Below are 21,128 nucleotides of genomic sequence, written 5' to 3' on the forward strand. Positions count from 1 at the left end.
GAGGACACAGCACATTTCTGAGACCATCTTCATACTTGAAATGGCACTAGGATTTTGCTAAGAAGTTGACAGGCCTGAGAGAGGAGCTATTTTCATAGTTGGCCTTCACGAGGCGGTCCACCAAGTCCCTATCAACGTATGGGCAGAGGCAGATAAAAATACAAAAGAAATGCATGCTCCACGCTGGCAGGAAAGAGATGGAATGAATTCAGCCTATTGATGCAGGAACAATTAACTGCCACCCGGGTTGGGGTAGAGAATTCTATCTACCCAATCAATTAAAGTAAGCTGGAATAAGTGACGATGAAAACTGGGCAAGGGTGAAATCCAAAAGATGCCTAGGGGCTGAGTGATGCAATGGGACACAAAACAAATGCCAGATGAAAGGTGTGGGCCCAGGGACCCTGGTGACATGGCAGACAGTGCATTAGAGTCGATGCCGTGAGTTTACCTGTGCCTCACCTCGGGTGGATCACCCCGGAAGTGCGTGGGCACCTCATCTTGTGTCCTGGTTTAGAACGTCCAAGTGATAGCTATCACGATTCTGAACCTTTAACCCAAAAAACCAGCAACAAGCAGGAAGGGGTCTTGAAATTGCCTATTTAGAAATAAACAAACAGGGCCGGCCCCGTGGCTTGGCGGTTGAGTGCGTGGGCTCCGCTGCTGGCGGCCGGGTTTGGATCCCAGGCGTGCACCAACGCACCGCTTCTCTGGCCATGCGGAGGCTGCGTCCCACATACAGCAACTAGAAGGAGGTGCAGCTATGACATACAACTATCTACTGGGGCTTTGGGGGAAAAAAATAAATAAAATTATAGAAATAAACAAACAGGTGAAGTAAATCAAACTGTTAGTATTAATACTTTGGTGTGTTGAGCAGTTTTGTACGAATCATGACAACCTGTGGGTTAATTTAAGGTGCTTGAAGATGTAAGAGAACCTGGCACATATTAGCTTTGTGGTTTGCATCTGAAACGCGTAATTGAAATTAGACGCGTGATTTTAATTTTGGAGGTGTAAGAGAATTGTTAGTAAACAAACAGCTCTGGACTGCTCCAGAGAACTTCACTTATACATTAATATTTCAATCGCCTTGTGCCGAGCAAGACTTTGCTGCTTGAATTTGAATCTGCCTAGGTTGGCAGTCCGATGTCCTGGAACTACTAAAATTGGGAAATATGTTTAAAATATTTAAAGGAATTTAATGAAGTTTGCAAATGGGGTTAATTGCGGGGGGGGGGTATTTAATATTTAATCTGTTAAATGTATGAATGATTAGGACAAGCAAGAGTGTTTTTATTTTTACAGAAAAAATTATATTATCAATATAATAAGATCTGCATGATGACCTTAAAAGCTTAAATAGATTTTTAAATTTTCACCTCTTTAACAGATTGAAAAGTAAAGTAACTGTAGTCATTTGCACACACACAAGCACGCGTGGACACTGAGACACTCAAATCAGGGCATTTCCCTGAAGGTTGTAGAATAACTTGGTACATACACTTTCATTCAAATAACTCTTAACACATTTTTTTTTAAATGAGCACTGATAAGGAAGCTGATTGATCAGACCTCCGGAAACCAAGACATGTTAAAGTGCTTGCACCTGGGTTTAGGAAATTTTCTGGTAGGTACAATTTCCCCCTCCTCAACTCCTATCCCCTGTGTCCTTGGTTAGACTTGTATGTAAATAACTAAATAAGGTACCTTGTGTATCACCCTCTCTGAAAAGACTTGACCCTCTGAGACCAGCCTCTGGCCTGTCCCGTGGCTTTCCCCATGGAGCTGCAGCCACAGGAGACCTGACTGAGCGTTTGCTGGACTTCTCACCAGCCAGTGGTAAAACCTGTAGGAATGTTCTCCCAAAGCAAATGCCAGCCTCTCTCCCCATGTCCTTTCTCCCGAGCAGCCTTCTTGCCTCTTTCCCAGGGCAGCCGGTGTTACAGAAACTCACTGAACTAATTCCTAAACAACAAGGCCTCACACTCTAGACTGTCATCTTTGGCCCCAGTTCAATAAGTTTTGATTTAGTCTTATTCCTCTTAAATGAGGGGACATATCATGTTAAGGGCTCTCTTTTTATGAGATCCCTCAACTGAATCCCTTGATTCAACTTAAAATAAGATTGACCACAGCTAACATTTATATGTATGAATGTCCTAGGAGCTCTATGTGTTATAGCATTGACTTTCTAATAGCACTATCATTACACTTTAAATAGATAAGGGAATTGTACTGCACGGTTGGAAATGGTGGTCACGGATTTGAACTCTGGCAGTTGGACTCCACAGACCCAATCCCCGTAACCGCTACAGCAAACTGTTTTAACTCCAGACACAGCCATAACTGGAACACAGATCTATGGCTTCAGTTGTTAAATTACATTTCTGCAACCTGCTGCACTGTTGTTACTGATATCATTATTGAAAGTCTTCATTGCCTGCACTTTGGGTAAAAGTCTCAGGAAGGAGACACAGGTAAGGAGAAAAACAGGAGAGGCTAGAGCAGTGCACACGAATCCAGCGGGGACCTTGTTAAAACGCAGATTCTGATCGAGAAGGTCTGGGATGGGGCCCCAGGTGACACTAGATAGCTGCTTCTGTGGGACATTCTGAACAGCAAGGGATGAGATGACTCTTACTGAGACAACTCAGTGTGTCCCCTGTGGCAAAAATAAAAGGAGTAGTGGGCATACAGATGTCACAGAGCTGTTTGATGCTGTGGCAAATAAACAAAGGCAGGGCTTCTCATCAAGGAGTCCCTTCCACAACCATGACCTTAGTTTCACCTCATAAAGGAAACCACCTTTTCCTTTTTAAATTGAAGAAACTGAAGTGTAAGACGACTGAATGCATCAGGGCCAAAAAAGTACCGGGGTGGGTACAGGGTGCCCCACTCCATCCTTGACCCACACACACTTCTGGGAAACAGTAAGCAAGGAGTAAGCCAGGAGCTGTCACGGGAGCATCGTGGCTTTAATAACGTGTGTGCCAGTAACAAAGTTGTCCACACTCTCCAATTTTATCCTGACCATTTTTAATAAGTAATATTTAAAAAAAAATGCGTGCTTATAAAGAGACTAACCCCACCTCTTGACTTAAAAACGAGAAGACAAGCCACATAAATTCTCTTCCTTAAAAAACAGCCATTTCAAAAGATTTTCTTTAATATCATAAAATATTTTCATGGACAAGTGAGCTAGCAAACACACATGCACCAATGTGCCTTTTGACAAGATTATCCCCACCCCACCCCCCACTCCCACATCAAGGTGGACATGAGATTGGAGAAATGAATACAGCAGATGGAACAGATAGAAAAAAAGAAATCGATAAAAAGGATGGACTATAACATTGTGCTTGGTTATTTTCCTATGTCACAACCAAAAAAAAAAACATTTCGGTGCAAATAGTTAATTCTTTCTCTTTCCCATTTAAGTCTGGTGGAGAAAAAAATACTTTTTCTATAATAAAATATGTGGTTTTTTAGTTTTTTACTTTTTTTAACGTAACTTTTTTTCTTTTTTGCAGAAAATAATTTGTAAACCGTCACTTCGTGGGCAAGGAGGCGCGATGCCACGTGGGTCCCAGCTTGCCCGGTCCGAGGCTGAGCGCGGAAACCAAACCCGGACGGGGAGAGGGGGCAGCGGAGGCGCAGGGCGGGGCTCGCAGGCGTAGGGGGCGAGGGTGCTGGACCGGACGGGGCGGTTAGAGGTCACTCTCGCCGTACAGCGCCGTGGAGAAGGACATGTAGTCCAGAGCACCGGGCACGGCGTCGGGGCCGGTGTAAGGGGCCATCCGCGCGATGCAGTACTCGGCCTGGTCCTGCGGCAGCTCGCGGCGCAGCTCGTCCACCGTGATGTAGTTCTGCGGAGAGAGGCGGTCAAGGCGGCTGCACGACCTCCTGTGTGCCGTTAGGTACCCCGCCCCGCCCCAGTGGGGCCCCTCCTCGTACTTCTGGATATATATACACACAGATGCACACATCCACATGTGTATATTACATATGTATTATATTGTGTATATATTGTACTGATATTATATACATATTATACAAATGCACATATTATGCATACATATGCATGTATGTATGTTTATATATACACATCAAATATATTTATTTTAAATCTCATGTTTTCCACTTCAATGTCTTCTTTAACCCGTTTCCAAGCTAATTCCAAGGCTAATTGTTCCTGTAATCTTCTCACGTATCACTTTAGTCTGCAGTAACCCGGCTGGAGCAATATCAGTAGGTACTCTGGTGGGATACGGTAGGACCCTACACCCACTCAGCTGTGCTCTGTGGAGTCACATAATTTCAGCAAATTACGATGAACATCCAGTTTGGGCCTCACTGCCACAGGCAGCTACCTTAACCATGTTTGCAAAATGTGGGCCTTCCTCCATCTCACTGGCTCCCAGCCTGGGTCTCTGCTTTCTCCCACCTTGGGCTTGGCCATGACAGGTCTGCTTGCAAGCTGCTTCTTTTGGGAGCCCCCAGCCCCATGCCCCAGCTCTGCCAGAGTCCTCCAGGAACCAGTCTGAAGGAGTGTGGTGTTGCCCTCAGGTCACCTCAGAAGTCAGGAGACCGGACCCCTTTCTGGGCCTCGGGGATGCCCCCCCACACAGTGAGCCACTTCACTTGGGTGGTTCTGAGGGTCCTTCCAGTTCCAAGGGGCTGTGACTCACTCTTACAGGGTGTCCTTGAACCTAAGTCAGACCTTTACGAACCTCCTTGTAGGTTCAGCCTTTACTCCCTTACAGATTGAGACATTTCAGAAATTACACTCCCTACTGCCTTTTGCTTTTCGTAACTGAATCTTTTCAGTTCTGAGGAAAGGATGGCGTAAGGATTATCCTGTGAATTTTACAGAAAGGAAATCTGGCCTCTAGACTCCTCTCCTCCCTAATTTTCCCTGGCTGTTCTCTGAGTTTTTTCTATGTTAGAGGGATCCATGGCTCCTAGAGATCCCTTCAGATTCCTGGGCTAGAGATGGTGGTGGGTTTGAGTGACACCCAGGTCTGCCAATGATCATCTCAGACAGCTGAGACCTGAACTGGGCCTCTGGCCTTAGAGAGACAGCCCTGTTGAGTCCCTCCCACTTTTCCACGCCCAGGTGGGGCTTTGCAGAGAACCTGGGCGATTTGGAAACCTGAGGCTGACTGCTGCTCATGGTGGAAGAATGAGACCCGCTTACCTCCTGCCCCCCCCAAGTCCCTCATCCTGCTCCCACCTACATGCCATGCCTGTGCCCAGGAGGATGGAAGGTGAAGTCCGAGTTCTCAGATGGACTTGCCATCACCCAATCACATACCCCAGCCCACTCTACTGCCCTCCACCGGCCATCATTTCATCACAAGTATGAAAGAGTTCCTCACTGATAAGCAGGGCCCGGCAGGTGACCCCGTTAAGCTAATACTGTGTCCTAGCACCTTAGCTGAGCCCAAGGCATTACAGAAATGGATAGAGGTGGATGGCAATGAGAGGCCCAGTGGGACCCTGGAAGAAGGGCAGTAGAGGTGCTCACCAACTCCCCCCAGATCAGAGTCCAGCCAGTGCCTGCCACCCCAATATGGCGCCCACACCACAGCAAACCCACCTTGTCCCCAGCCAGGATCTTGAAGGAAGCCATGACTTGGTCTGCTGTATCTGTGTCAGCCGTCTCACGGGACATAAAGTCGATGAAGGCCTGGAATGTCACTACCCCCAGGCGGTTAGGGTCCACAATGCTCATGATGCGGGCAAATTCTGCCTCTCCCTGGAGAAAAGAGCCAACCCCAGGTCTGTCAGGCTCTCAGCCATGGCCACTGGGAATCTCTCATATGGACCTGGAGCCCCTGGGGGCTCAGAGGAGCCTCAGGCTGTTAGAGGAGGGCAGAGCAGCCCCTGACCTAACCTGGGTTGTCCTGAGGGTATGACAGGGACACAACACCCAACAGTGAAGACCTCGCTCAGGGCTTCCCACCCCCGACTCATGCCTGGGCTCCCCTTGGAGCAAGTGATAATACTGATAACAATGACAATGACAACAATGGCCAACACCTACACAGCATCTACGTACACCACACACTATTCTTTTTTTTTTTTATAATTTTATTTATTTATTTATTCCCCCAAAGCCCCAGTAGACAGTTGTATGTCATAGCTGCACATCCTTCTAGTTGCTGTATGTGGGACACTGCCTCAGGATGGCCGGAAAAGCGGTGCGTTGGTGCGCACCCGGGATCTGAACCCAGGCCGCCAGCAGCGGAGTGCACGTACTTAACCGCTAAGCCACGGGGCCGGCCCAACCACACACTATTCTAAGTGCTGTGTGTATTTTAGTTCATTTAACTCCCACCACAACCATATGAGGTAGGTATTTATTATTTCTATCAGGTTTCCAGAGGAGAAACTTGAGGCCCAGACGGGCTTGGTGACTTGCCCAAGGTCACACAACCAATAGGTAGTGGAGGTGGGATGTGAAGTCAGGCCATCTGGCTCTACAACCTGTGCTCTCTCCACCACACTGCACTCTCTATGTGCCAGACACGTGCACAGCACTCACATGAGTTCCTTCATCTAACCCTTACAATGGTCCACCAGGGTTCCCCTCACCTCATCCGGGCCCCCAAACTGGTGATAGCCGAGCTGGGTTTTACTCCCGGGTTCACTGCTTCTAGAGCCCATGCTCTTGCCCCTGTGCTGGGCAGCTCGCGGGCTCTGCACTTTACACCACGGCCCAGGAGTCACTGGCTGCCCAGCTAAGGCCCCTGCCCTGCTCAGCAGCTGAGAAGGTTGGGGAGGAGCCTGGGGCAACGGCAGAGGGGCAGCAGGGGTGGCTGGAGCCAACATCAAAGAAAAGGTAGAAATCTCCATGCCTCATATGAGATGAAGCAGAGTCAGCCCAAACCCAGGATGTCCAAACCACCAGGCCTTCCTGCTAGCCTTGCAGTCAGCCCAGGCGTCCTCGGTGGGAATGACAGAGCCCATCTCCATAGTAAATACCAGAAGATAAACCAGCACAGACTGAGGCGAGAAGGCCAGGCTCCTGGATACACACCAGCCCTGAGGCTAAGCGTGGCCTTCAGGGCGCCATCTTCCCCAAGGACCAGAATGTTGAGGTCCCTCCAGGAGGGCATCCTGCCTGCCATGGCCAGGACTTGGCCTCTCACCAGCTGGCTGCCCCTCGCCAGGACAGAGGATGGGGTTTACATTACCATGTTGTAACCCATGGAGATAAGGCAGGCGCGGAAATCATCCGTGTCCATCGTGCCTGTCTTCTTCTGTGGGGGCAGTGGCACCGAGACACAAGGAAGGTCAGAGGCGAGAGGAGGAAGGGCCGGCCCGGGGCCAGGAAGACAAGGCACAGAGGGCGGAAGCAAGGACAAGGTGTATGGTTTGGGGTCAGGAAGGGAGAGGAACATAGGAGGAACAGATGCAAATACACATCCAGGGAAAACATCCACAGGAAGGAGGAAGACGGAGCAGGGAGATGCAAAAATCCATCCACAAGATGGAGAGCGGCGAGGAGAGAGGAAGGCGGGCACCGAGCAGGTTCCCATGAAAGACAACCAAGGGCAGAGGGCAGAGTAGTGGGTGGAGGAGCCCAACATGGGCCAGGAGGGAACAGCAGGAAAGGACGAGCCCACGGCCCACAGGAAAGGGGAGACAGGGAGATCCAGACAGAGAGAGAAGAGAAAAAGGAGAAACACGTGTTATTTCTCGCCCCGGAGGCCACCCCTGAGCGTGCTCCATGCAGGAGGCGAGTACCTGGGGGTCGTTGCCAATATCATAGCCCAAGCTGATGAGGCAGGCTTTGAACTCCTCGGGACCCAGCGTGCCGGAGTGATCCTGGGGCCGCCGTGCGCCAGGCAGCGAGCCATGCGGTGCCAGGGAGGTGGAGGCCGTGAGGGGAGGGGGTGGGCCATGCCCCGGGTGGAGGGTGGCATGTGTGGGGACACACGGGGACAAAGGCATGCGGGTGGAGAGGGTGAGGGTGGAAGGGGCAGGGGAGGAGGGAAATAAAAGTGCACACGGTTAGACACATGGACGGACGAGGTCCCGAGGGTGCCCTCTCCCTGGCACACGCAGCCCTGCTCCGGGAAGCAGGCCAGAAGGAAGCACGGTGAGCCACAGGGGTGAGAAGCCCCCCATAAGTGCCCAGCACCCCTCTAGCCCCGATGCCCCCACCCCAGTTTCCACGATGGCTTCCCCGCCCAGGGGGGCAGTGAGGCAGGCAGAGTGGTGGGCGGCGCTGAACCCCATGCTCCCACCCCTGTGGTCACCCCAAAGCCCCAGGGCACTGGGAGGGGAGCCCACGTAACCTGGCCTGTCCCAGAGCTGGGATGAGAACCCAGGACTGACAACTCTGACAGCCCCACGGGGTCCCAAAGGTGGCCCTGGGGGTAAGGGAGGGTAGGAAGGAGCCTCTGCTCCTCTGCCCTGAGGCAGAGACGAGGGACAGGCCCCACAGCCAGTAGCAACAGGCCTTCACTTGAGGCTATAGTGGGCTTGCTCCCAAGGGTTGACTCTTCATGGTAGGAGAGCAAGGGTCAGGGGTCAAGGGTCCTCTCTCCACCCACAATATGAGTGCTCTGTCCAGGAAAGCGGAGAAGCTCATGGGACCCAGGACTGGCTTTCCAAGGCCAGCTTCGTGCGGTACAGGGAGTTAGAGCAGGCTGATGGCCTCTTCCCCCTCCTCACCCCCTCCCCAGCCCAGGAACCGGGCCCAGCATGGCTACCCACACCCTGGCAGTGCCCTCCAGGGCCCTTGGGCAGGGGCTGGGAGCTGCTCTAATAAGTAAGTGCAGGGGGTGGGGCTCTCACCCGATCAAAGTGGTTGAAGGAGGCCCGGAACTCGTTCATCTGCTCCTGGCTGATGCCCTTGGCATCCCGAGTCAGGATCTGGTTCTCCACCTCGTTGATGGTCCTGGCGATGGTGGTCAGGAGCTGCTCCCAGCCCACGCGGATGTGCTGCGGGTGGGTGAGGGGCCTGTCAGCAAAGGGGCCCCAAGCCTGGGCCCAGGCTGCTCCTGCCCACTCCTTCCCCCGACCATCAAAATGGCCAAAGCAATCAAACCCGGCATTCCTTCCAGATTCACAGTATCAGCAGAGGCAGGGGACCCAGGACAAGACACTAGGACAGAGACCCAGATGATGAGGCATGGCAGGGTCTCTGCCTGGGACACCAGAGACAAGAATTGCCAGTGTGGGTCAGGTCAGGAAGGAGGGTAAATTTGGTAGTGGGAAAGATTAAAGGACAAAAAATTGGGTAATTCTCTGAACATCCAACTCCATAACCACATGGGCATGCCTTCCTGGTCAAACCCCGCAGTCACTTAGAACACAGATGCCTAAGGCAGCGTTTGGACACCAGCATCAATGACTGCCTGTTAAAAATTTACACTCCTGAGCCCCACCCAAGACTTAGTGAATCAAATTCTGGAGGGTAGCCTGGAAATCCTATCTCAACAAGCTCAGTGGGAAATTCAGAAGGCACTGAGGATTGAAGACCAGAGCTCCAGGGCGAGGAGAAGTGGGTATGCCCCCACTCCCAGACAAGTTGACCCTCCCCCTATGACCACTTTCTTTGGAAGATGGGTAACTTCCCCCTGCCCCAGCGCAGGAGCGGGGAGCAGAAGGGGACCCAAGGCTCCCTCCCCAGAGGAGCAAGGCCGGCGCTGCCCACCTCCATGGTGTAGTTGGTGTGCTTGTTGTCGAAGATGAGCGCCTCCTGGATGAGCTGGTGGTCGCCCTCCAGCTGGTCGATCTTGGGCTTGTAATTGACGATGCTCTTCTCGTACTGTCGCAGGTGGCTGAGCTGGTCCTCCAGGGTCCCGTGCATCTCGATGGAGATCCTCCCGATTTCCTGCTCACCCAGGAAGGAGGCCCTTGTGAGACCACCCACTCTGTGCCCCTAGGAGGGGGACTGGGGCCCCCAGGTCACTGTTCAACCCCCCAGATGATTCTCAGTTCCCACCCCAGCACTAGGGAGCCCACGAGTGGTAATGAGCGAGCCCGGAGCAAGCCACACTCAGCAGGGGTGTGCCTTGGTATGGAACAGCATCACAGAGGCGTATGACAAGCATAGGTATCACCAGATGAAACAGCTCCCGTCCCTTCGGTACCTCTCAGCCTCAGGAAGGGGATGCAAGGTCAGTTGCTAATCCAAATGTTCATTCTTCTGCTTGCTATTCAAACTCCCTTCCCGAGGCTGTTTCTGACCATTGGGGACCCTTGTTGTGCCCACTCAGCCAGATTCCTCAGCCTCAGCACACCTGGCTTACTCTCAATGGCGGCGCTCCTGTTCTTCTGCTCCTAGGATGCCTGCCTTGGCCCACCTCATTCCCACCCGTCTCCATGGGCCAGGCCGAATCCCCGTTTCTATCTGTCCTTCATCCATGTAAATAAATCTCGCTCGTGAAAGCACTCTCTGTGCAAAATTCAATCCAGCAAATACTTCTTGAGCACCTACTATGCACAATGTGTTAAGCAGGTGGGGGTGGAGTGCAGGGGAGACACAGATATGAACTCAACCTCAGCTCTCTCCTCATGGAGCTCAGAGGGACACCACGCTCTCACCCAAGCGGTGTCCCTTCCCTGCTCTACAGCACCCTGCTATCTGGCCCACTCAATTCTGCAGATAATTCCACTCTCGCCCAAGGTTCAGTTCTCTCTGGGAAGATCATACTCTTTGACCAAGCCCATGGCTCAGGAGCAGTGGGAATGGAGGAAGGGAGACCTGGTCAGCCAGATAAGCTGAAAGGGTAAACCGCGCCAGCACCCCAGGCTCTGATCCTGCTGTGGGACTTTCTTATGTGGCTCTTTAGCAGTGTCCCTATGTTGGTCTTTGCTCCCAAACTAGACATTGGGATCAACTCCCAGGCCTTCCCTGCACAGGCTCCACACCCCTCTGTAGGACAGCAAAGCAGTTGTGGGCTCAGGACCCACAGTCCTCCACGGCTCCCGCCCAGGAGGAGACAAGGCAAGTCTGTCTGGCTGGGATAGTTCTGGGAATGCATGGAAGTCCCAGGTCTGTCCCCCATGACAGGACCCACCTCCATCTTGGTCTGGATCCAGGGCCCGATGACATTGGCCTGGGCCCCGAACTGCTTGCGTAGCCTCTCATTGTGCTGCTGGCGGGCATGCTCCTCCGTCAGGGCCTGGTCCCTCCGAGGTACCAGCTGCCGCACCTGGGGTGGGAATAATGAAAGGATACTGGGGACAGGCCAGCTATCTGCCCCATATTTCAGATAAGGAAGTGGAGGACACGTGAGGGGTAGAGGCCAGCCAGTAACAGAACAGAGTAAAGATGTTGACCAGTTCCAGAAATTCAGTCATTCATTAACTTGACCGATAATGAGTGCTTACTATGTGACAATGAAAAACATGAAATCAATGAAAATCAATCAATCAGAAAAGAGACAAAAATCCCTGCCCTTATGAAACTTACAGTGGCTCAGCCAATGCCCCACCTAACCCCCAGACTCACGTGGTCCCATTTGCCGTTGATCTCCTGAGGCGTGATGGTGGTGTAGGGGTTGGTGCCAGCCATGTTGACGTGGTAGGTCTGGACAATCTTGGACACCTCGTTGTGGATGCCCAGGATGGCCAGGCGCTCCTTGTCGGCATCGGGGAGGGTGGCTTTGAATTGCTCGTGGGCTGTGGTCAGTCCCTGGACAGAGATGAAGATGCAGGAGAAGCACAGTGACTGGGAGGGACTGGTGCCTCCCGTGAGCAAGATGAGCAAAGGGAGCCCTGCGGGTCCCAGGACAGAGGTGGGTGGAAGGGGGCCACCAGAGGCCCGGTCCCACACCAGCTGGGAGACCCAGAGGCATCAACCAAGGATGCTCCTGGCTGAGAACCAGCATGGCAGGGCTGGCCAAGGGAAGGTGAAGGCAGAACCATCAAAGCAACAGCTTCATCCTCAGGGCTGGTGAAGTTGGCAGCAACCCCCTGGGGTGTTCACCACCCCACAGTCAGGTCAGGGACAAGGGGTGTCCCAAGGTCTGCTCCCCAGGTGACCTCTCCCAACACAAGCTTCCTCAGTGCTTTACAAAACCTTTTCAATCTAACACCCTGTAACTGCATAAAAGAACGAGAAAGCTGTTTTTTGGTATAAAACAAGCTCCAAGATAACTGTTAAATCAAAAATAAATGTTCAGAATATGGTATATGATAAAAGCTACTTTTTGTGAAAAAAAGGGTGTGGGAAAGAACATCTTAATAAATATATTTGCTTGCATAGGCAGCAACTGTGTGGTCATATTGCTTACCTCTAGGAAGGGGCCTGGGGGATGGAGGACAAGGGGAACTCACTGTATACCCTTCTTATCTTTCAGATTCTATACCATGTGCATATATTACCTAGTCAAAATAAATAAAAAGCAAAGCTTTCGAATCTATAAAATCCTTGGGAGGCTAGCCCTCCGTCCTCTCCCTACGGGGCAGTCTTGCAGGAGTGTGACTTGCAGAGTGGGGGCCGTGGCGGCCAGGGGCTGCAGCACACCTGGATCTCCTCGATGGTGTGCACGATGAAGGTGTCCTGCAGGTCCTCCATGGCCCCCTCCATCCAGTTGTTGAAGGGTGCGGCCCGCTTGGCATACTCCAGGTACAGCTGGTCAATGGTCTCCAGTAGTTTCTCTGTTCGCTGGGGGTGGGTGTGGAGGTGTTTAGCAGAGCCATATCCAGATTCCCACTCCTCACCCCAAGAGCCTCCTGGCCAGCCCCAAGGGGTCCAGGTCTGGAAGCAGCAGACTAACTCAGGCAGAAAGAACATGCTTTCTCTGGGGCACTGGTTCTTAATGTGGGTTGTATGGACCACCCCAGATTAGAGTCACCCAGCCTGGCCGCCAGGGTCTGGTCTGTAGAATAGGAAAGTTCTCAAACAGCTGGGATTGGGCTAAGTGCACTAAATCGGGAGGATGAGCTATGGTCAGGGAGGAGGGGAAGCATCTCCACAGGGCAAAGCCCAAATCGAGTGTCAACGTGCACCTTCCAGTCAGGCCAGGGCCTGGGGAGGTCGGGGAACCCAGGGGAGCCTTTTAGCCCAAGCGAAGGGAATCATGAAGCAGGAAGGGGCACCAATTGCTGCTGGAGGCAGGCCTCCATCTCCCTTGGGGCCCTCACCTCCAGAGCTTCCCTCCGCTTCTGGGTTAGGGCCCCCAGATTGTCCCACTGGTCACAGATCTTTTGGCACCGGGCGTTGACACTGGGTGAGTCGTAATAGTCCAGCTCACTGGAAGGGAAGAGACAGGAAGAGTAGGTGACCCAGGTTACCTGTGTGGCCTGCCCTCCTTCCCCTGGGGCTGGGAGCACTAGCGGTGCTGGGAGGCCAGGTATGCTTGCTTCATCAAGACCTTCCAGGTGCCCCTCCTACCCCCAACTCTTTGGCTTTGAAGAGACTGCTCAAAGGAGACCAACAGAGGCCAGTTCTCCTCTCCAAGGGCCTCTGCCCCAACCTCAACTGGAGGCAATGCCAGTCTTGACACCAATGCCCTATGGCAGGGAGACACTGAGGCCCAGCAAGAGCCTGGAGACAAGATTTGTCATCCTCTCGTCCATCTACGCGTTATAGGTAAGGACCGAAGGCTGTGACAAAGAGCCATGGGCTCATTCCCCATCTGGGAGAACGTTCTTAGTTTTCTGTGTTGACGACCTTGCCACCAAGGCACCCAGCTGTACCCACTCGCTTTTCACAGCCACACCCCCATTTTCCACAGCAGCCCCAGCCCATAGCTGGGCCGTGCCTACTTGAGCTCCTGCGCGATGGCAGCGATCTGCTCCACTCGGTCCTGGTGGGCGGCCAGGTCGCTCTCAAAGGCCTCGTGCTTCTTGAGCAGGGCCTTGATCTCCGAGAGGGTGGCTGTCTCATAATCCTTCTGCCGCAGCATGGCCTCTTTGCCTGGGTTCAGAAGGAGGGGGTACAAGGCTGAGCAGAAGCCAGGAGGCCCCATCTTCTTGGCCCCAACCATCCACCCCTCACAACCCTGGGAGCTCCACTTCCAGAGTACAGCCCAAGGAGATGTTCACCATGCAATGCTCAATTACCTGAAGCCTGAGAAAGCAGATGTGCAACCGGAACACCCACCATGGGGCGGGGTCAGGAAAGTCAGTACTTTTCATGGGGCATGTACAGGGCCGTTAGCAGTGGTTATGTACAGAGGCCATGCAGGACTGTGTGGGAATGCCAGGGCATAACATTAACTTTATAAACAGCAGGAAATAACGCTGTATGCCCTGTGGTATAACCAGGAAAAAACAAGCCAAGAACCTCATGCTCCATCTTGAGAGTTTCTCCAGTTACTGTTGCTAGCCCCCAGCAGCCCTGCAGGGACCGCCCCCGTCACTCTCAGGTGGTCAGCACGTCCACCACTCTGCACATAAGACACCAGTGGCCAGAGCCTTCTCTGACCATCAGGGGCACTGCCTTCTCTTTAGGGGCCAGGCAGCCTTGCATTTCTTGGACTTCTGTTTCTCGAGAGGAACATGAGATGAGAAACGACCTCCCGGAACTAATGATAGATGAGGATGTTCACCAGCTGCCTTGTGAAGCGACTGGTACAGGACAAAGGCTCCCCTGGCCTTCTCGCACGCCCATCCTTGCACGCGCACACTGTTGCACCCATCACGATGCTCAACCCCTCTCAATAAATGAAGGTTGGGCTGCGAGGCCAAGGGCTGTCCCCAATATGGCATTTCTTTCCTTCCCTCTACTCTTTTTTAAGTCAAAATAATAATATGTATAATATATAATAATAATAAATAATATGTATAAATACAAGTTTAGGGAAAAAAATTACAGATGAGCCTACTTATCTACTCCTTCTCAGTCTTTCCTTACATGAATGCTGTGTTAAAACCAAAGAGGATATATAAATTATGTTTCCTCCTTTGAAATATCCAGCAGCACATCATCAGAGTTTCTACTTTGGCTCCACAGTCTTCCTATGTGCCACTCCGATGGCTATGGAACATTCTGTCAAGTGGCTGAACTACCATTGGTGTAACCACTCGCCACCCTACTGTGTGGCATTCAGGCCCCTCGGCTTGCACTGTAGTAGATGATCTCCCTGCAAACATCTCCGAGCATGTGATTTCCTCCATGTTATGGTTAATTCTTTAGATGGTCTCAAGAAATGGAATTCTCGGGTTAGTGGGCAATAACATCGCGAGGTGTCAATACACGTAGCCAGATTGCTTTGCCCAGAGGCTGTGCTGGTGTCTACTGCCGGCATGCCAGCACTTCTCACGCCCTTGCTGGTGGCTGATAGAGCCAATCCGTCTCTGTATCTTTCCATGAGCTGTTCCTTGGCCCCAGAGAGAACACGACAGAAGCATGTGGGTGAACTGGTGCTATCTCCACCATCCCCTTCCACTCTGCCCCATCCACACCTGGATAAATAACCCCACACACAGTGGAAGGTGGGCAGCAACCTCATATCATATCATTGTGTACAAAGCCCAGCATGTACACTTACAACAGGAGCTAAACCTAACCCCCTTGGCTGAGTCAACAGCACTCCTATCCCCTACCCAGCCAAGGAGCCACAGGGTGTGGCCGTCCCCACTTGTCTCCAACCTAAGGCCTGAGCAGCCCAGCAGAGCTGAGTAGGGGAGTATGAGGGCACTTAGCTCCACCAGCCAGTGGGGTCTGCCCCAGGGGCTCCAGCTGACATGCCCTCAGGGCCCTAGGATTTGGGCAGTCCATGCCCCTCTCCAGCCCCAACCCAGGTTTTGAGGAAGACTATTCCAGGCATGATTCTCTCTCTTTGGAGTTAACCTTAGCAGCCAACAGACACTACACACAGCCCCACGAGCCTCCAGATCAGAGTAATGGAGACACACATGTGCTAAGGCAACGGCTCTAGGCCACTGCAACTGAGGCCAGAAACAGGAAAAGGAAGGCAGTGAAGGAAAAATATCCAGGGATACCATTTGTCGAGTGAGTTCCATGCTCTGGGCACTCAACTAAGCATAAAATGTACTTGTGATATTTAAGCCTACGACAACCCTGTGAGGAGGTATACTGAGGTGAATAGTACTGAGTTGAATAGTGCCCCCCTAAAAACTCATGTCAACCCAGAACCTCAGAATCTGACCTTATTTGGAAATAGGGTCTTTGCAGATGTAGTTAAGACTAAGTCATATTAGTTTAGGGTGGGCCCTAAATCCAATGACTGGTGTCTTTATTAGAAAAAGGAGAGGGAGATTCAGTCACAGAGACACAGAGAAGCAGCCATGTGGTGACAGAGACTGCAGTGATGCTGCTACGAGCCAAGGAACCCCAAGGATTGCCAGCAACCACCAGATGCTCGGAAGAAGCACGGGACGGCCTTCCCCCTCAGAGCCTCCAGAAGGAGCCAACCTTGCCGACACTTCATTTCAGGACTTCTAGTCTCCTGAACTGTGAGAGAGTACGTTTCTGTTGTGTAAGCCACCCAGTTTGTGGTAACTTGTTACTGCAGCCCTAGGAAACTAACACAGGAGGACACACCATCATCTCCACGTTACAGACGAGGAAACGAGACCGGGAGGTTAAGCCACTGGTCCAAACTTACACTGCTTCTAGGTAGTAGTCAGGATTCAAACCCCAACCTGATTGACTCAGGGAAGAAGAAATCATTACAGCGACCAGAACAATCAACAATTAACAAGAACATAGCATTGTACTATGCCAGGAACTCTTCTTAGTGCTTCAAATGTATTAATTCACTTAATTCTCATAAACCTATGAGGCTGGAACTATTACAATCCCCACTTTACAGATGAGGAAACTGAGGCAACCCAAAGACTGATGAACTTGCCTAACGTCAAGGAACTAGTAAGAGACAAAAGGAAACTCGAAACTAATAAAAAGCAAGAGAAGAAAGGAGTTGCGGCTCGTGGCTGGGTTGGGAGAGCGTGAAAGCCAGGCCCTTGCGGATGCAGGAGGTCGGGCTGGCCTTACCGTCCGTCCAGGCCTCGTGGATGGAGGCCTTCTGCCGGAACTTCTCTGCCAGGTGGTCCAGCCGCTCCAGCCTCCGGATCTCGTTCAGCAGCCACTCCTCATAGCCCTTCTCCGCCTGCTCCAGGCAGCCCCAGGCGTTGTTGATGTCCTGCGGACGGGAGGCACAGGGTCAGCCCCACCTGGCCCGCGAGACCTCCACAGCTGCTCCATGCCTTCCAGGAGGAGCCTCCTCCCCATGTTGGCCATAGCCACCCAGCCCCGACTGGTATTTCCCTGGGCTCCCAGGCACAGGCCTCTTGGGCAGGGAGTGGGGCTGAGTCCACAGGGGCCACTCAGCTGTGGGGGTCTGGGGGGCAGCCCCATGGGAAAAGAGCTCAAGGTCCTCTGTGGCCCCAGGACTGGCTTCTGTCAGGATTTCTGAACAATCACAGAAGTCACAGCGCCAGCCAGGGAAACAGAGCAATGAACTGAAAGAAGTAAGCAGCATCCTCACATTTTCTGGATCCGCTCATGGGCTCTGGCCTCCAGGAAGTAGCCTGGAGCCTTCAGGGACCCTGGCCTGGGTGAGCCGGCCAAAAGTCTGAGGATAGTGACAGATGCTGAGCACACACCCATGGCCCTTCCGGCAGGGAGTCACTGACATGGCCACCCCCTACAGTTAGCACAAGGATACCCCCTGGGCAGTGACTGGGGCTGAACCTGGCCTGCGTGCTGCCCTTGTCCCCACCACGCACCCAGGGGCCAGGCTGCACCTGCCCAGAGGAGAAGGTACTTTTCCTAACTCACACACAGCACCCTCCGGCTAGCAGCAGCTCTGGCCCCCAAAAGCTGCTGATTCAGCCCTGGAACCCGTAAAAGGACCACAATTTTCCAAACCACATACACTACGTCAAGGGCCTCTTTCTTCTCCTCCAGATTCCTGGGATCCTGCCTCCTTCCACCGCTGTTTGCACGTTCCTCCTGTTCCCTCCCGTCCCTGCCTTGTAGGCCCACATCCTCTCACCACTCTCATTTTATTTATTTTAGTTTTACTTATTTATTTTTTGTGTGTGAGAAGATCAGCCCTGTGCTAACATCTGCCAATCCTCCTCTTTTTTTTTTGCTGAGGAAGACCAGCCCTGGGCTAACATCCGTGCCCATCTTCCTCCACTTTATATGGGACGCTGCCACAGCATGGCTTGCTAAGCAGTGAGTCAGTGCACGCCCGAGATCCGAACCCGCGAACCCCGGGCCGCCACAGCAGAGCGTGCGCACTTAACCGCTTGCGCCACTGGGCCAGCCCCTCATCACTCTCATTTTAAAGGGCAAAAACTCCATCCTCGTGGATGTTAAAATTTTCTTTTGCATGTTTCTCTGGCTCACAAAATTTCTCCCCGGAGAGGGAAGAATAACAAAAAGTGACATAAATGAAGAGTATATAACAACACGGAAAGTTGGTCACGATATAAGGTTAGTTTTTTAAAAAGCAGCTTATTAGGGGCCGGCCCAGTAGCATAGCAGTTAAGTTTGCGCGCTCAGCTTCAGCGGCCTGGGGTTCACAGGTTTGGATCCCAGGCATGGACCGCTCATCAAGCCATGCTGTGGTGTCCCATATACAAAATAGAGGAAGATGCGCATGGATGTTAGCTCAGGGCTAATCTTCCTCAGCAAAAAGAGGAAGATTGGAAAGGATGTTAGCTCAGGGCCGAACTTCCTCACCAAAAAAAAAAAAAATTTTTAAGTAGCTTATTAAATAAAACATGCTTTAGGATTACCTTAAAATTATATTTTTATAGAAAGACTAAAAGAACCTTTTCCCAAAAAAATTATTTATTTATTTTTTATTTCTTATTTTTTTGTGAGGAGGATCAGCCCTGAGCTAACATCCATGCTAATCCTCCTCTATTTTTGCTGAGGAAGACCGGCTCTGAGCTAACACCCATTGCCAATCCTCCTCCTTTTTTCCCTCAAAGCCCCAGTAGATAGTGGTATGTCATAGTTGCACATCCTTCTAGTTGCTGTATGTGGGACACGGCCTCAGCATGGCCGGAGAAGTGGTGCGTCCGTGCGCACCCGGGATCCGAACCCAGGCCGCCAGTAGTGGAGCGCGCGCACTTAACTGCTAAGCCACGGGGCGGCCCCCAAAAAAATTCTTAAGTTGATACTGGGTAGTAAAATTATGAGTAATTTCTATTTCCTATATTTTGCTTATTTGTATCTTCAAAATATCCTACCACAAAAATCTGTTACTTGTTTAGAGTAATACATTTTTTTGTAAGTGCTTCAAGATTCTATGGAAGTAAAAATGATCGTTATCGCTATTGAATTATGCCCTGTTTGGTTCAATACGTCAACAGGCATTTTGTTTGCAAAGATGATTTTTTGAGGGGCGGGGGAAGTGGGTGGTGCTGGGGAGGTCTGAGGTGGATGTTCAGGGGTGGGAAAGGATCCCTGACCCAGTCTGGTCAGGAGAAAAGGGGCTCTCTCCACGGGGAGGGGGCCCCCACACTGCTGAGCGTGGGCTCCAGCCTGCATGGAATATCTGGAGGGAGAAATGATTTCCGGAGCAGTGCACGCAGGTGGAGGAAAACCCGGCCCCACCCTGCCCTGCCCACGATGCCGCATCCAGTCACGACCAGGAGCAGCTCAGGGATGGAGGCAGTCTTGGCGGGGGGCCCAGGCTCGCCCTGGCACTCACCGAGACCATCCTGCCCTCGGAGGGCATGAATGCGGGCCGGTTGCTGAGGCGCAGCTTGGTCTGCAGCGTGTTGAAGTTGATCTCCAGCTGGCACTTCTCCTGCACCTTGGGCGGCTTGTGCAGACGCCGGTAGTCCCGGAAGTCCTCCAGCTTCTGCTGCATGGCGTGCATGGTGTTCTCGGGCGCCCGGTTCTCCAGCCAGGGGATGGTGCGGCGGATCCACTCCAACAGCTGGCGGGGAGAAGTGAGGACGCTGGGAGGTGGGAGAAAGGGCCAGCTTCCCTCCCCTCCTGATGGCCCTTCCCAGACAGGGGCGCTGGGGAGGCGTCTCTCCTGACAGCACACTCTCCCCAACTACCATCCTAGGCCATTCCCAGGCCATGAGGCGTCTGAGAATCACCGACTTCACACAGCCTGGCCACTAGGTTATGTGAACTCACAGCCAGCATCACTGAACCTCCCTGTCCTGCCAGGGGAGGAACCACAGACGTGGTGGGAAGACGGCTCGACTAAGCAGGAGACCCGAGTCCTAGTTCTAGGTCTGCCTGGCTGGGCCTCAGTTTCCTCATCTATACCATGGAGGAGGTAAGAGTTGTTCCCTGAGGTCCTTGCCACCCGACCTTCTAGGATTCTAGAATTTGGGTCCCTGATTCAAAGGGGAAGAGGCAGGCTTCTGGGTTACAGGCAAGGAACAGCCCAGATTGTTTTCCTTGAAGAGGTGATGATGGTGGTGGAGAAGATGGAGGAGTGGAAGTGACGATAGGAAATATATTGATCCCCTGCAAGGTACCAGGCACATCACCCAAATTAACTCATCCAAATAATCACAGGAATCCTCTGGGGTCAAGTGCTGTGGTTCCCCCGGGTTACAGAGGAGGTAACCAAGGCACTGTGGGGTTATGTAACGTGCCAAGGTGACCCGGCCGGAATGGCAGAGCGGGGATTAAACCCAGGCACGGAGGCTCCAGAACTTGGGTTCTTACTACGCTGGACAGCAGATCTGCCGAGAGGCAGGCTGAGCCGTTCAGAAGGCTGAATTCTTTTAAGGAAGAAGCAAGTGGAGCCTTAACCCAAATGCAGTCAATGGCAGAACAGCAAACCCAGCACTGTCCCACCCTGTCCCCCAGGAGGTCCCAGGAACTAGGCCAGCCTGCACCAGCACTGATCTATCCTCAGACCACACCGTCACAGAACCAGACATACCCCTTTTCTAGTCTAAGTGAAGCTCACAGAACAATAGTCCATCAGGCTGGAAAGGGCTGTGGGATCCCTTGGCTCAACTCTCACTCGACAAGTGAAAAAACCAAGACCCAGGGAGGTGAAGGATTTCCCAGGCTCACTGTCGGTGATGGAAAAAGCCTGGAACTCAGCTCCCTGAAGCCCAGAGGCTGGCCCCGGACCCACCTCTCTGCTTCCTGGGAGAGCTGGGGTGGAGCCCAAGCTGCCCCGGGGTAACTGTGCTGGGACCAGGGACCACCCCCAGCCTGGACTGTGCCCCAGGAGCACTGGAGGCACAGG

The 21,128-nt window shown here is 52.4% G+C and overlaps 1 protein-coding gene across 3 annotated transcripts in view; it reads right to left on the reverse strand.

Annotated features, from left to right (window-relative positions):
* Window positions 1–1,266: 1,266 nt before the first annotated feature.
* The window catches only part of ACTN1 (actinin alpha 1), a 98,811-nt gene continuing 78,949 nt past the window's right edge, over window positions 1,267–21,128 (reverse strand). Inside the window, exons 10-22 of one of the 3 annotated variants that reach the window (XM_058567192.1) lie at window positions 19,611–19,841; window positions 16,934–17,081; window positions 13,738–13,888; window positions 13,114–13,222; window positions 12,494–12,634; window positions 11,477–11,659; window positions 11,043–11,177; window positions 9,674–9,853; window positions 8,812–8,958; window positions 7,756–7,836; window positions 7,203–7,268; window positions 5,603–5,761; window positions 1,267–3,869 (exon numbers count right to left, since the gene is read on the reverse strand). In XM_058567192.1, coding sequence (XP_058423175.1) covers window positions 3,711–3,869; window positions 5,603–5,761; window positions 7,203–7,268; window positions 7,756–7,836; window positions 8,812–8,958; window positions 9,674–9,853; window positions 11,043–11,177; window positions 11,477–11,659; window positions 12,494–12,634; window positions 13,114–13,222; window positions 13,738–13,888; window positions 16,934–17,081; window positions 19,611–19,841 — 1,890 coding nt within the window. In that variant the 3' untranslated portion in view covers window positions 1,267–3,710. The remainder of the gene's footprint in view (window positions 3,870–5,602; window positions 5,762–7,202; window positions 7,269–7,755; window positions 7,837–8,811; window positions 8,959–9,673; window positions 9,854–11,042; window positions 11,178–11,476; window positions 11,660–12,493; window positions 12,635–13,113; window positions 13,223–13,737; window positions 13,889–16,933; window positions 17,082–19,610; window positions 19,842–21,128) is intronic. The other 2 variants (XM_058567191.1, XM_058567190.1) reach the window with 2 other exon arrangements.

This window comes from Diceros bicornis, chromosome 24 (assembly GCF_020826845.1).
Source record: "Diceros bicornis minor isolate mBicDic1 chromosome 24, mDicBic1.mat.cur, whole genome shotgun sequence".
Taxonomy (NCBI): Eukaryota; Metazoa; Chordata; class Mammalia; order Perissodactyla; family Rhinocerotidae; genus Diceros; species Diceros bicornis.